This window comes from Ranitomeya imitator, chromosome 1, assembly GCF_032444005.1.
Source record: "Ranitomeya imitator isolate aRanImi1 chromosome 1, aRanImi1.pri, whole genome shotgun sequence".
NCBI classification, from domain to species: domain Eukaryota; kingdom Metazoa; phylum Chordata; class Amphibia; order Anura; family Dendrobatidae; genus Ranitomeya; species Ranitomeya imitator.
The window spans coordinates 1,033,649,348-1,033,665,398 of record NC_091282.1 but is presented as its reverse complement, the minus strand read 5'-3'; the positions used below and the strand labels follow the sequence as shown (position 1 = coordinate 1,033,665,398).

Here is a 16,051-nt window from a genome sequence, read left to right as displayed (position 1 = left end):
CGTCTCGGATTATGGGACCCGCTAAAAAAGGCACCTTTTTGCTTTGGGTCCTTCGACTCCCATCGCTCTCTTTGTTCAAGCGGCTTGTTCCTAGTAAAGGGGCGTCTCCTGAAGGCTCTCCTGTAGGATGGAAGATACTGGTTAGGGAAGCCTTTCTTCCTTTCACCTGCTTTATTCAGGAGTTCATCCAGCGTCTTCCCAAAAAGGAACTCACCCTGACAGGGAATCGCACAAAGTTTTGCTTTAGCTTGTGCGTCCCCCTTCCAATTCTTTAGCCAGAGTGCACGCCGGGCTGTGTTGACTAGGCCGGCTGACCTGGCTGCAAGACGTAGCGAGTCCACTGAGGCATCAGCTAGGAATGCTACTGCTTCTTTAATTTGAGGCAATTTCAGCAGGATAGATTCCCTCGAAGTTTTGCCTCTAATCTGTTCCTCCAATTGCTCCGTCCATACTAGTAGAGATCTTGCAGTACAGGTACTAGATATGGCGGGCCTGAACGCCCCCGTATTGACTTCCCATGACCTCTTTAGTAAAGCTTCTGCTTTACGGTCCAGCGGGTCTGTTAGGACCCCTGAATCCTCCACTGGTAGGACCGACTGTTTGGTTGTGGAGGCTACCGCAGCATCAACTTTTGGCACCTTTGACCAGGTGTTTAGGTCTTCATCGCTGAAGGGATAGCGCCTTTTAGAGGATGATGGTAAAAACCCTCTATTCTGCTTGTCCCACTCCTTTTTGACAATATCTTTGATGGTTTGTATGACGGGGAAGGACCTACGTTTCTTCTGTCCTAACCCCGCAAACATTATGTCCTGTGCTGATTTCTTTTCTTTCCCATCTGGGCACCCCATCGTGCTCCTGACAGATTTTATTAAATTGTCCACATTACTGTTGGGAAGACAAAGTCCCCCTTCAGTCTCGGATGAGCTCGGCTGAGATCCCTCTTCGTCTGAAGAAATACATACACCCTCTGACTCCGAACTAACCGGAGACCGGGACCTGCTAGGCTGACGGGTACTGGCGCTACTTGTCTGCGCCAAACCCTGCATCTCTTCTCGGATAATAGCTCTGACATCTGAGGGAGTCATGATATTTTCCTGCCGTAGAGTTTGCATGATACACTCTGCACACAGTTTTTTGGCATAATCATCCGGGAGGGGCTGCGTACATAAAGCACACTCTTTATGCTTAGATTTGTGTGTCCTTTTCTTAGTCTAGAGGAAGGATACAGGAGGAACATATATCAGCATATAGGAAGAGACTCTTTCAAAAACTCACCCAGTGAAGCTGACAGGTACCGGTTCTGGAGGCGGAATTCGTTTGGTGGTAGAACTCTTCTCTGGAGGTCGGCCACCACTCTTTGTGCTGCTCCTCGTGCTTCTCTCCCTGCTGGGAGAGCGCTGTTGCACTGCGGGCAGGTGCGCTTCGTCGGCCGGTGAAGCCATTTCACACACACCGGCCCGACGCTAGCGCTGCATTTTTAAACTTGCCGCCCATTCTCCTGCCTCCCCGGACCAACCCGGAAGTGCTCCCGCGACTTCCGGGTTAGACGCGCCGCTCTCACCACCATGCGGCCGCCAGAGGCTATTAAGCCGGCCGCTGCAGCGCGCGCGTCCTCACAGTGCCGGCCGGACCTACGGTGACCGGACCCGGACCGTGGATGTTTGGCCAGACGAGGGGGGAGGCTGCAAGCAGGGGCTCCCCCGCCGCTGCTTCTGGTACCGCAGCCCCTGCCGTTCCCACAGAAACCGGCGCAGGCGGGTGCATGGCCCAGGGATCCTCTTCATCTGTAGGTAAGCCGGGTCCCTGTAGGAACAGGAAACCTAAACTGAGGAGGAGAGGGGACCGCCTCCTTTTATTCTGTAGGTTTCCTGTTCCTATGGGCGGATCCCTCTCTCTCATGTGGGGTGCTGTCGTGGCGAAGGGTAAAAAGTAATTTTTATTTTATTTGTCATTTTTCTTTGGATGTATCTTTTTTTTTTGTTTTATTTATGTTTTTTCCATTTATTTCACACAGTGTGACCCAATGAGGTCTTTTTATTGCAGGATTTCCCCTGTAACTGGGGATGGTATATTAGCCCCAATTACATGGAAAATTCAGCCTCCTGCCTTTATAGCAGAGCGATCTGGGTTTCCTTGGACCCAGTAGGTCCTGCTCCCTCACTACACAATGTGATCACTTGATCATTAGGTCCGAAAGCACTATCAGTACTTCCTAATCTATGGCTGAGCACTGAGTAGAGTATATCACAATCGAGAATGTAAAAATACTAATAAACCATGTTTATCTTCTCTATGGAGAGTCCGGCTGTGTTTTGTCGGCAGCTTCCCGCACCCACAGCTGCCCAATCTCACGTGGGCGACTCACTCTCCACTGATGTTTTAGAACGTCAGTGCAGAGTGAAGAGAGAAGTAGATTATAGTTTATGGGTGGTCCAGAAATAAAGACCAGCCCTTAAGGCGCCTTAAAGCTAGTTTTTTTCTCAATTAGCATCGGTATGACAAGTGTATGCAATCCGTATGCAACATCAGCTTTTACATACTGTAATTCTCTAGGTAATATAATGCTAGTTTTCCAACTAATAAAGCAATCTTATGTACAGATATAGATAGATGTCCGTGAGCTACATAATTATTAGTGTAGTGCATGTATAGTTTATTGTACAACCCCAGGGCAACGCACCAGGGCATTTGGGAAGAGCAGAGGCCAAGCGCCAAAATTGGCACATATACGGTAATACATGCGCTAATTCCGGGTCCGCTGCAGGCTAGTATTTATTAGGTTAGTAAAGACCACATAACCATTGGCCTTACCAACCTATAAATATCAGCCCACAGCTGTCTGCATTGCCTTTGCTTGTTATAAAAAAGGTTTATAAAAAATGGGGGGGGGTGGACCCCAAGTCATTTTTATTTAGGGTCACCCCAACTTTTGATAAACAGCAAAGGCAACGCAGACAGATGTGAGCTGAAATAGGCTGGGAAGGTCCATGTTTAATCAGGCCCTTCCCTGTCTGATAAAATCAAAGTCTACAGCTGTCTGCTTTCCCTCAACTGGCTATGAAAAATAAGGGGACCCCACATCAATTTTTTTTATTAATTTAATAGGTGATATAAGTCTAAACAGCCTTTAGTGCCACATGACAGGCACTAAAGGGCGTTAGTTTATAATATGCAGGGGGTTTGTGACATATAATAATATAGATATAATTGCAACATTATATCTATCTATTCTCTATTATGACGGTTTAGTCTGTGAATTTACTGGCTAATGAAATGTCAGGTTTCCTTTGAAACGTATTTGTAAAAATCAGATGGCAAACGCATGTGATTTTTTTCTTGCAACCTTTCATTTGCTTTTAACTCGTTTAGGAGGCCTTTATGGCACAGCGAATATAAAAAATGTAGAGTAGGACTGCCCCATTATGAGAATGCCGTGAAGTGGCGGGGTAGCTCAAAGAATTGATCAATTGTTTGCTAAATGTCTCATTTTGAAAATACAGTTAGAAATCAATATGTGCATTTGCACTTTATGTATTGCGTTTTAACCATAGGCAGCGCTGGCTTCTCCCCTCTTTTGCTTTGATTTGCATGCTACAATTTTCTTCTTGGTCCGATCCAAGCGGAGAAAAATCTCGCAGATTAGCACGGACTCATTGAATAACATTCAATAACATTTTACAGAGGCAATGGAATGTTTTCTCAGAGGAGAGAGAGAGAGAAAGAGGAGAGCGAGAGAAAGAGAGGAGAGCGGAGAGCGAGAAAGAGAGGAAAGCGGAGAGCGAGAAAAAGAGGAGAGCGGAGAGCGAGAAAAAGAGGAGAGCGGAGAGCGAGAAAAAGAGGAGAGCGAGAAAAAGAGGGGAGAGAGAAAAAGAGGGGAGAGAGAAAAAGAGGGGAGAGAGAAAAAGAGGGGAGAGAGAAAAAGAGGGGAGAGAGAAAAAGAGGGGAGAGAGAAAAAGAGGGGAGAGAGAAAAAGAGGGGAGAGAGAAAAAGAGGGGAGAGAGAAAAAGAGGGGAGAGAGAAAAAGAGGGGAGAGAGAAAAAGAGGGGAGAGAAAAAGAGGGGAGAGAGAAAAAGAGGGGAGAGAGAAAGAGGGGAGAGAGAAAAAGAGGGGAGAGAGAAAAAGAGGGGAGAGAGAAAAAGAGGGGAGAGAGAAAAAGAGGGGAGAGAGAAAAAGAGGGGAGAGAGAAAAAGAGGGGAGAGAGAAAGAGGGGAGAGAGAAAAAGAGGGGAGAGAGAAAAAGAGGGGAGAGAAAAAGAGGGGAGAGAAAAAGAGGAGAGAGAAAAAGAGGAGAGAGAGAAAAAGAGGGGAGAGAGAAAAAGAGGAGAGAGAGAAAAAGAAAGGAGAACTAAAGAGGAGAGAAAGAAAAAAAAAGAGGAGAGCGAGAAAGGAGAGAGACAAGAGATCGCGAGAAAGAGGAGAGAAAGAGAAAGAGGAAAGAGGAGAAAGGAGAGAGAGACTACAGAGAAAAAGAGGAGAGAGAAAGAAAAAGAGGAGAGAGAAAGAAAAAGGAGAGAAAAAGGAGAGAGAGCGAAGAGAGGAGAGATAGAGGAGAGAGAGGAGAGTGAGAAAGAGGAGAGTAGGAAAGTTGAGAGGGAAAGGGGAGTGAGAAAGAGATCCAGTAGAAGCATTGTCATCGTCCGATGTTTCCATTTATTACATACTCCTGAGTGCGATGTACATGATAAAGATTAGGTAATGAAAAAACAGATGTGCTAACAAATTGCTTCTGCTCTTCTAAAAGTAGTATCACTCAAGTGTATAAAAATCATTCAGAGTTTCATCCAGAAAAGTGGGACGATTCTTTTCTCACTTGTCATCCGTGTGCAGTCTGTACACAATCCATTTTTTCAGCAGCAGCTATTAAGAATCTGAAAATGATCTTATAAATTATGTTACAAAATTGCAATGTATCCATAAAAATGAAATGCTGCACTGTGGCTTCATATGGCACATGATTTTTTTAGCGCACTCATAGAATTGAATGGGCGAGTCTAATCTGACTTACAGAAGAAAATACTGCATGCTGCAATTTTTTTTTTCACACGTAGATTCGGTCAGTGAAAAAAATCAGTCATCTGCACAGTCCCAGTGAATAACATTGGTGCTAGTGCCCATTGGATGCCATGTCAGTAGCTCCTCTCTCCATCCACTGCAAAAGTGAGCTACTGTGGATAATCCCGATAATAAGAAATGGTCCCACAACCACTTCACATTAATATTGTGACTCCATAGGTTAGGGTGATCGGACACTACAATCTGGTTGATATGACAAATAAATTCATATTACATTTGTTGGCTTTGTCTGATCTTGAGGGTACGTCCCCACAGTCAGTATTAGGCAGCGCTTTGGACGCAGCACATGTCCGCTCCATCCAAAGCACTGCCGGCTTTTGAACGCAGTTGATTCCGCATGTGTCCATTGAACCGTGCGGAATCACTCTGCCCAATACATTGTACGGGTGATATTTATCTTGCAGAGAATCGAGTCTCTGCAAGAAAAGTAGACATGCTGCAGTCTGGAAAGATGCACCGCATGTCCGTCTCCGCAGGGAAGACAGAGGTGCCGCTGCACGCATAGTGGGCATAGGATTTCTTCAAATCCCATCCACTATGCTGCAACATCTGGCCGCTGTGGGTTGCACGCTGCAGATGTACGCAGCGTCCAACCCACAGCATTTACGGACCGTGGGAACATACCCTAATAGGTTTGCTGGTGGTGACGTGCCTTGTGCCAACATAGTAGCAAAGATCTGCAAACCTTGACCGACAAATACATTTATATCTAGTGTAGAGAAAAAAAAAGTAATACCAACCTCCCTCTGATCTCGTTGTAGATCTGCTAAGGCTCAAAACTCTCTGCAATTAGAAAAATATATAAAATCAGTGAAATATTTCCGGTAAAATGATGTATTTACAAGTTTAAAAGAATACAATAAATAAGACCCTCAAAACTGTGTCCAGCTCTTCAGTGTTTTTATTAGAAAAAAAAAGCCAATTGGCAATTGTTTTTTCCTTCAATGTTAATTTAGAGTAATCGTATAAGTGCTTGTGATCCCACATCAAAGTCAGGAACACAACATATGATGTAACTGTACGTCATATGCCAGGAAGGGGTTAATAAACAGACCTCTTAGGGGTGAAGAGATCATCTTACTTTGAGAACAAACATTGCAATGAGTTAAATTATTTTTGAAAATGTAAACTGAGTCTCCTCCGAAACAGTTTGACAGCTACTCCTTGTGTCGCCTCCTGCTGCTGCGGAGATCTCACACTACTCAGTACAAGCTGCAGCTGTCACTCCAGCTGGTGGGCAGAGACTGAATACACTTGAACGCATGAGTTTTCTTCTCTCTTCAGCTGGACTCAGGATTGTTATCACTCTCCTTAATAATGCATTTTACATTGTAAAATCTGATGACAGATACTCGCTAACTTTGAGTGGGAATATAGAAACCATAATAGTTATATGCACATTACACATGCGATTATGCTGCAGCGCGGCCGACACCAGCCTGCAGAAGGGTTTTCTTTTCTGCAGTATGCACGTATATTCATTATGTAAACTAGGGGGCAGGAGGGATCACTGACCTGTCAGCAGGCTGCATTATGAATACCTAATCAGAGCACCACATGAAGAACCCCCCACAGGCATACCTGACTCAAAACTGAAAATAAAGATTAAACAACCACAAGACGGATTTCATCACCCAGGTATCATTTTAAATCAGTATAATGGCGCCGACCTGATACTGACTGTAGGTTACTGAGCACAATCCTGCTGACAGGATCCCTTTAATCTAACTAATTTAACAGCCTCGCCTGCAGCTGTTAATCAGTTAAATATTGCTGTCAAGCACGCGATTGCAGGGCGACGATGGGTATTTATGACAGCCAGGGGTCTGCTGATGACCCCTGTACCTGTCCTTACAATGCTCCTGTAAATTCCAGCCCACTGGCGGCATTCATAGGAGATCGCGATTACAGCTATGTACAGTATAGCACAGGTGATTGGACGATCGCAGCTTTAAGTCCCCTAAAGGGCCTAACAAATGCAGCAAGAAGAAAGGGAAAAAAAAAAAAAAAAAAAGGTATTATAATATATATCTATCATGCAAAAAGTTTAAATCACCCCCCTTCTTTTACCCCATTAAAAATAATACATATATTTGGTATCGCTGCGTTCATAAAAGGCTAGTCTATCATAATAGAAAATAAATTAATCCAATCTGTAGACAACGTAATGAGAAAAGAAACCAAAACGCCAGAATTACATTTTATTGGCAACCCCAACATTGCAACAAAAATGAAATAAGAGGTGATCAAAACTTGGTATCTATTACAAAACGGTATCAACCGTCCGTTCAGGGCACAAAAAAATAAGCCCTCACACAGTCCCAGATTGCGAGAAATTAAAACCTTACGTGTCTCGGAAACTGGCAACTACATTTTATTTTTCCTTACAAATTTCCGATTTTTTTTTTCACTATTACAATTAAAAAAAAAAAAGTCCTCATAAGACTACAGGGACGGAAAAATAAAGTCATGTCTATTGGTAAGGCCGGGTTCACATTGCGTTAAACAGCAGCCCGTTCAACACATACGTGAACGGGCTGCTGACGCAAGTGCCAACATTCGCTAGCGCAGATAGAGCATCTGCTAGCTCTATCTGCGCTAGCAGTGATGGACCCAGAAACACTGCAGCCCGCGTCTCGGGGTCCGTCAATGACGGCACATCGCTAGCGCATGCGCATTGTGGGCGTGCGCTAGCGATGCGTCCGATATTGGACTGAATGGTGGTGTTAACGGACTATGTTACACCGCGTTTATGCCGCGGTGTAACGTAGTCTGTCTAACGGACGCCACTAATGTAATGTGAACACAGCCTTAAAGAGGAGGGAAAAACGCAAAAAGATTGCAAGGTCATGAAGGGGGTTAAACATAGCAGCAGCTCTGACCACAGTAAGTATCGTGTGATCAGGATATGGGTGGAGGGCACGTTAATTACATTTTATCATCACTTTTCTTAAACCACAAGAAAATCAGAAAATGTCATAACTGGAAGCCATAGGGTTTTTCATACGAGCCATTCCACTGAAAAGCAATACATGTGTAAATCGCCATATTGGATGGACTTACAGATTCTTTTCCACCTAGCACTTCCATCCAGAGGAGCCGATCTTCTTCTGAAAATCCTTGCATGGTGATTAGAAGTCCAGGCCTAAGGGAAGATTTAGAATAAAGCTTAGTGTTTGTTATTGTTGGTAAAAGAATAAACCCATTTAGGAGACAAGGCAAGCGAGGACCACTACTGACACATAACATGGGCCTTCATCCCAACCGGTCAGAGAACAGTCATTGTATCATCATTTGGATTTTTTTTTTTCCTTTGTTCTTTTAAACCGCCGCACAGTAATAGTTTGCTATGCTATAACCTGGCAGCTTTCTTTTTTCTTTTAATAAGTTTTGATACAACCCCAATTCTAAAAATGTTGGGACTGTGTAAAATATAAAGAAAACAAGAACGGAATGATTTGGAAATCTCCTATAGCCATATTTTCTTCACACCAGAACATAGGACACAGATCAGAAGGTGAAGGTAGATATTTTTGCATTTAATTTGAAGAAAAATTAACTCCTTTAGAAATTTGTGGCAGCAAAAAAAAAAAAAAAAAAAAAAAAAGGATGATGGATAGGGCCATGTATACCATTGTATTTAGAATCCGGTCTTCTTTTTACAACAGTCCGCAAATGTCTGGGGAGGAGACCAATTGCTGGGTTTGGGGAGAGGAATATTGTCCCATTCTAGTCTGATGTAGCATTATTTTAGCTGCTATACTGTCCTAAATCTTCTTTGTCAGATTTTTAATTTCATAATGTGCCAAATGTTTTCTATTGGTGAACAGTCTGGACAGCACGCGGCCGATTCATCACCCAAACTCTTCTGCAAAGCCATGCTGTTGTGATGAATGCTGTACGTGATTTAGCATGGTCTTGCTGAAATATGCAAGGCCTTCCCTTGATGGAAACATTATCTGGATGGGAGCATATGTTATTTTAAAACCCCTATATAATGCTCAGCATTGATAGCGCCACTCAAAAATTGTAAGCTGCTCAAACCACAGGCACTAATGCAGCTCCAAACCATCAGAGAGGCAGGCTGCTGAGCCGTGCACTGGTAAGCTGGATGGTCTTTCTCCTCTTGAGTCTGCAGGATCTTGTGTCTGATTTCCAAAAAGAATTTCACATTTTGATTCATCTAACTACAGAACAGGTTTCCATTTGCCTAATTGCATTTTAAAATGAGCTTTGGCCCAGAGAAGAATTTGTGGATTGTGTTGATATATAAGTGTTAATTTGCATTTGTGAATTTCACAAGAATGGTGTTCAGACAATAGTTTTTAGAGGTATTCCTGAGCCATGCAGAGATATGCGAGTCCGAATCATGCCTGTTTTTAGTGCAGTATTTAGGCTACGTTCACATTTGCGTTGTGCGCCGCTGCGTCGGCGACGCAACGCACAACGCAAATAAAAACGCACCAAAACGCACGCAAAAACGCTGCGTTTTGCGACGCATGCGTCGTTTTTTGCCGAAATTTCGACGCAAAAAAAATGCAACTTGTTGCGTTTTCTTTGCCCGACGCTTGCGGCAAAAAAAACGCATGTGTCGCACAACGCATGTCCATGCGTCCCCCATGTTAAATATAGGGGCGCATGACGCATGCGTCGCCGCTGCGTTTCCCGACGCTGCGTCAGCGTCGGGAAACGCTAATGTGAACGTAGCCATATTCTACCAAAATTGGTGCCCAATAGAAGAAATTGAGGCATTTCTGAGAAATATCTCACTACCACAATTTTTTGAAAATGTTCCTCAATTTTTAGAAGCAGTTCACAGCTTCGGTGAAGCTTCCGACCATAATAATAATAATAATTTTTATTTATATAGCGCCAACATATTCCGCAGCGCTTTACAAATTATAGAGGGGACTTGTACAGACAATAGACATTACAGCATAACAGAAATACAGTTCAAAACAGATACCAGGAGGAGTGAGGGCCCTGCTCGCAAGCTTACAAACTATGAGGAAAAGGGGAGACACGAGAGGTGGATGGTAACAATTGCTTTAGTTATTCGGACCGGCCATAGTGTAAGGCTCGGGTGTTCATGTAAAGCTGCATGAACCAGTTAACTGCCTAAGTATGTAGCAGTACAGACACAGTGGGCTATTAACTGCATAAAGTGAATGAGAACATGATGCGAGGAACCTGATAGTTTTTTTTGTTTTTTTTTATAAATAGGCCACACAGGGATAGTTAGGTTAATGCATTGAGGCGGTAGGCCAGTCTGAACAAATGAGTTTTTAGGGCACGCTTAAAACTGTGGGGATTGGGGATTAATCGTATTAACCTAGGTAGTGCATTCCAAAGAATCGGCGCAGCACGTGTAAAGTCTTGGAGACGGGAGTGGGAGGTTCTGATTATTGAGGATGCTAACCTGAGGTCATTAGCGGAGCGGAGGGCACGGGTAGGGTGGTAGACTGATACCAGGGAGGAGATGTAGGGTGGTGCTGAGCCATGGAGTGCTTTGTGGATGAGGGTAGTAGTTTTGTACTGGATTCTGGAGTGGATGGGTAGCCAGTGTAATGACTGGCACAAGGTAGAGGCATCGGTGTAACGGTTGGTGAGGAATATGATCCTGGCAGCAGCATTCAGGACAGATTGGAGCGGGGAAAGTTTGGTAAGAGGGAGGCCGATTAGTAGAGAGTTACAATAGTCCAGACGAGAATGAATAAGTGAAACAGTAAGAGTTTTTGCAGAGTCGAAAGTAAGAAAAGGGCGAATTCTAGAAATGTTTTTGAGATGCAGGTAAGAAGAGCGAGCCAGTGATCGGATGTGGGGGGTGAATGAAAGGTCAGAATCAAGGATGACCCCAAGGCAGCAGGCATGTTGCTTTGGAGTAATGGTGGAACCGCACACGGAGATGGCAATGTCAGGCAAAGGTAGGTTAGTAGAGGGAGAGAACACGAGGAGTTCAGTTTTTGACAGGTTAAGTTTCAGATAGAGGGAGGACATGATGTTAGAGACAGCCACTTTACATGCTCTTTTTATTCAAAATTGTGTTTGTTCGAAATTGGGCCCTCAAGCTGTTTTACATTCGTACCACTTTTCCAGCCTTCTGCTAACCCTATCCAACTTTTTTGAGATGTGTCACTGCCATCAATTTCTTATTCAGTTATGTTTTTCAAATAAAATTAAAAATGACTAACTTACTCCTTTTGATCAGTGTTCTATGTTCTGTTGTGGATAAAATATTGCTATTAGATTTCCAAGTCATTGCATTCTTATTTTTTTACATTTTACACAGCATCCCACTTTTTTGGAATTGAGGTTGTAACAGAGGTCCAAACAACTTCCCATTTCACGCTCTAGTAATCAGAGCTACAAAACCTATGACATTTAACCCTGAATGTGCCTGGTGGACATATTAAGGTCTCCTGTGATCTATATTCCCCTGATTAACCCCCAAGAAAGGAAGGTTGGTGAAACGTGTTGGGACAATGGTTCTCCTCCAACTAATAAGCAGGGTCTTTTGTGGCCTCTTATTAGGATTACCGTATATTGACTTATTGGACCATAGGGTTTGGTGTTTTTTCGGATACATGGCATCTTAAACACCCTAACAGCACAAAATACTCTGGTTACTCAAGACCTTATCACTCATTATCTAGAATAGACCTTGCCATTGGAAACACAAATATTGCTGAAATATAGTATTTTGGACCATTCTCCTATAAAGGTACAATTACAACTGGGGTTCAGTAGGATTAGTTAGGAGAAGTATGTGGCGACTAAATCCTTTTTGGATACAAACTATCGGGGGCTCCCTATATAACAGCATATGTGAATACTTCTCAGTTAACGCAGGCTCAACCTCCATAAAATATCAGTAGGAGATGCCATGAAAGCATGTGTTAGAAGGTTGTACATAAAAGAGATGAGTAGAAGGAAATCCAAGACAAGGGAGTACACACAAAAATTACAGGAGAGTGTTATCCAACCAGGGTCCGCATTTATTTCAGACCCCTCAGACTGTAAAGCTGAGGATCTTAAAGAAACTCAAAAACTACTAAAGGAACATTTACTTGGTTTGACAACACAAAAGAGATTCTTCACAAAACAGATCTACAGATTTACAGAGGGAGAAAGTGCAGGCCATTTACTGGCAACTATTGTTAAACCCCAAAACAGCCTTCATATATATCCAGACTAATATCTGAAAATGGTGACATATGGAGGATAAACACATTCAAATACTGTATAATCAGTACTCTTCTATTTATTTTACCAAAAGTGGTGCCCAAATAGAAGAAATTGAGGGATTCCTGGGAAATACATCACTACCACAATTACTAAATGAAGACAGGGCCACACTGGATAAACCCCTTACTCTGGAGGAGCTGGAGAAAGTGATTCAAATGCTAAAAAATGAGAAGGCCCCAGGTTCTGATGGGATACCAGGGGCATTTAAACAAAAAACAACAAAAACTTATCAGGATTGATTGCTTCCTAAATTACTATCAGTTTCTGAAGACTACATTAGGGTTGGTTACCTCCCAGACTCAATGAAGGAGGCTGTATTAATTATACTGTCAAAATCTGGGAAAGATCCATGCCTGCTCAACTACTAGAGTGCCATTTACCTTCTTCCAAGCAATATTAAATTATTAGCCAAGATCGGAGCTAACAGGTTTTCTAGGGTAATTACCAAAGTAATGCATGAAGATAAAACTGGCTTTGCGCCAAATAAATCTACCGTACATCAGTTAATCTGAGGCGGCTGTATGGGACTATTATTATTATTATTATAAATAATAAAAAAAAAAGATTATTATGGGACTGCAACTAAGCTAAAATTCTACTGGGACCAGGGCTGTTCATTCCCTCGACACTGCCAAAGCCTTTGACAGCGGTGAGTGGACGTTTTTCTGGGGAGACTCGAAAAGGGTAAGGCACCGGGTAAACAGTCATGTGTCGGAGGTGTTCTAGATGGGAAGGGGTACATGGTAAGTTTAACCCATTAGCCATTCTCTTCGCGATTGCCACATAACCACTAACCTACTTGGTGCGTGCCTCTCCTAACATTATTGGTTTCAATGTGAGTCGTGGGAAATTATTATTATTTATTGCAGTGGTCCCCAACTCCAGGCCTCGAGGGCCGCCAACAGTGCAGGATTTCAGGATTTCCTTAGTATTGCACAGGGGTTGGAATCATCACCTGTGCAGATGATCACATTACCACCGATGCAATACTAAAGAAATCCTGAAAACCTGCACTGTTGGCGGCCCTCGAGGCCTGGAGTTGGGGACCCCTGATTTATTGTTATAGCGCCATTTATTCCATGGCTCTTTACATGTGAGGAGGGGTATACATAATAAAAACAAGTACAATAATCTTGAACAATACAAGTCACAACTGGTACAGGAGGAGAGAGGACCCTGCCCGCGAGGACTCACAATCTACAAGGGATAGGTGAGAATACAGTAGGTGAGGGTAGAGCTGGTCATGCAGCGGTTTGGTCGATCGGTGGTTACTGCAGGTTATAGGCTTGTCGGAAGAGGTAGGTCTTCAGGTTCTTTTTGAAGGTTTCGATGATAGGCGAGAGTCTGATATGTTGTGGTAGAGAGTTCCAGAGTAGGAGTGATGCGCGAGAGAAATCTTGTATGCGATTGTGGGAAGAGGAGATAAGAGGGGAATAGAGAAGGAGATCTTGTGAGGATCGGACGTTGCGTGCAGGAAAGTACCGGTAGACGAGGTCACAGATGCATGGAGGAGACAGGTTGTGGATGGCTTTGTACGTATGTCATGGTTAGGGTTTTGTACTGGAGTCTCTGGGCAATGGGGAGCCAGTGAAGGGATTGACAGAGGGGAGAAGCTGGGGAATAGCGGGGGGACAGGTGGATTAGTCAGGCAGCAGAGTTTAGAATAGATTGGTGGGGTGCGAGAGTGTTCGAGGGGAGGTCACAGAGCAGGAGGTTGCAGTAGTCAAGGCGAGAGATGATGAGGGCATGGACTAGGGTTTTTGCAGATTCTTGGTTGAGGAATGAACGGATTCGTGAAATATTTTTGAGTTGAATTCGGCAGGAAGTGGAAAGGGCTTTGATATGTGGTTTGAAGGAGAGATCCGCATCAAGGATTACCCTGAGGCAGCGAGCTTGTGAGACTAGGGAGAGTGGGCAGTCATTTACTGTAATGGATAGGTTCGTTGGGGGGGTCGCGTGAGATGGTGGAAAGATGATGAATTCTGTTTTGTCCATGTTAAGTTTCAGAAATCTAGCGGAGAAGAAGGATGAAATAGTGGACAGACATTGAGGGATTCTGGTTAGTAGGGAGGTGATATCTGGTCCAGAGATGTAGATCTGTGTGTCATCAGCATAGAGATGATACAGAAAGCCATGAGATTCTATGAGCTGTCCCAGGCCAAAGGTGTAAATGGAGAAGAGCAGGGGCCCTAGGACTGAACCTTGTGGGAATGAAGATCTCCTTGCATGCAAATGTCATGTCTATTTTCCAGGGAAATCTGACTACAATCGATTGCTCCGGTGATGGACCTTATTAAAGCACTAGATGGTGGCCCGATTCTAACGCATTGGGTATTCTAGAATATGTATGCGTAGTGTATAGCAGGGGTCCCCAACTCCAGTCCTCAAGGCCCACCAACATGTCATGTTTTCAGGATTTCCTTAGTCTTGCCCAGGTAATAATTGCATCACCTGTGCAATGCAAAGGAAATCCTGAAAACATGACCTGTTGGTGGGCCTTGAGGACTGGAGTTGGGGACCCCTGGTGTATAGCACAGCCAACGCAGTACATTGCGCAGCCCACGCAGTACACATTGCGCAGCCCACGTAGTACATTGCGCAGCCCACGTAGTACATTGCGCAGCCCACGTAGTACATTGCGCAGCCCACGTAGTACATTGCGCAGCCCACGTAGTACATTGCGCAGCCCACGTAGTACATTGCGCAGCCCACGTAGTACATTGCGCAGCCCACGTAGTACATTGCGCAGCCCACGTAGTACATTGCGCAGCCCACGTAGTACATTGCGCAGCCCACGTAGTACATTGCGCAGCCCACGTAGTACATTGCGCAGCCCACGTAGTACATTGCGCAGCCCACGTAGTACATTGCGCAGCCCACGTAGTACATTGCGCAGCCCACGTAGTACATTGCGCAGCCCACGTAGTACATTGCCCAGCCCACGTAGTACATTGCCCAGCCCACGTAGTACATTGCCCAGCCCACGTAGTACATTGCCCAGCCCACGTAGTACATTGCCCAGCCCACGTAGTACATTGCGCAGCCCACGTAGTACATTGCGCAGCCCACGTAGTACATTGCGCAGCCCACGTAGTATATTGCGCAGCCCACGTAGTATATTGCGCAGCCCACGTAGTATATTGCGCAGCCCACGTAGTATATTGCGCAGCCCACGTAGTATATTGCGCAGCCCACGTAGTATATTGCGCAGCCCACGTAGTATATTGCGCAGCCCACGTAGTATATTGCGCAGCCCACGTAGTATATTGCACAGCCCACGTAGTATATTGCACAGCCCACGTAGTCTATAGCAATGTGGGCACCATATCCCTGTTAAAAAAAAGAATTAAAATAAAAAATTGTTATATACTCACCCTCCGGTGGCCCCCCGGATCGAAGCGGTTACCGACGCTCCTCGTGCGCTCCAGTCTGAAGAGTGCATTGCGGTCTCGCGAGGTGACGTAGCAGTCTCACAAGACCGCACATCATCATCTCGCGAGACCGCAATGCATGGAGCGGTCACCGGGGCATCGCGAGGAGCGTCGTTAACCGCTTCGATCCGGGGGCCCACCGGAGAGTGAGTATATAACTAATTTTTTAAAATTATTTTTATTATTTTTAACATTAGATCTTTTTACTATTCATGCTGCATAGGTAGCATGAATAGTAAAAAGTTGGTCACACAGGGTTAATAGCAGCGTTAACCGAGTGCGTTACACCGCGGTCAACGCTGT

The 16,051-nt window shown here is 44.4% G+C and overlaps 2 protein-coding genes across 2 annotated transcripts in view; one reads left to right on the top strand and one right to left on the bottom strand.

The window, feature by feature from the left end:
* Window positions 1-16,051, bottom strand: part of ARHGAP10 (Rho GTPase activating protein 10) — a 392,295-nt gene that overhangs the window by 225,903 nt on the left and 150,341 nt on the right. The window contains exons 11-12 of the mRNA XM_069744044.1: window positions 8,136-8,217; window positions 5,813-5,855 (exon numbers count right to left, since the gene is read on the bottom strand). Of these exons, the coding sequence (XP_069600145.1) occupies window positions 5,813-5,855; window positions 8,136-8,217 (125 nt within the window). The remainder of the gene's footprint in view (window positions 1-5,812; window positions 5,856-8,135; window positions 8,218-16,051) is intronic.
* Window positions 3,687-4,564, top strand: LOC138657545 (uncharacterized). The gene is made up of 2 exons (XM_069745312.1): window positions 3,687-4,177; window positions 4,372-4,564. The coding sequence occupies exons 1-2, from the start codon at window positions 3,687-3,689 to the stop codon at window positions 4,562-4,564; spliced, it is 684 nt and encodes a 227-aa protein (XP_069601413.1).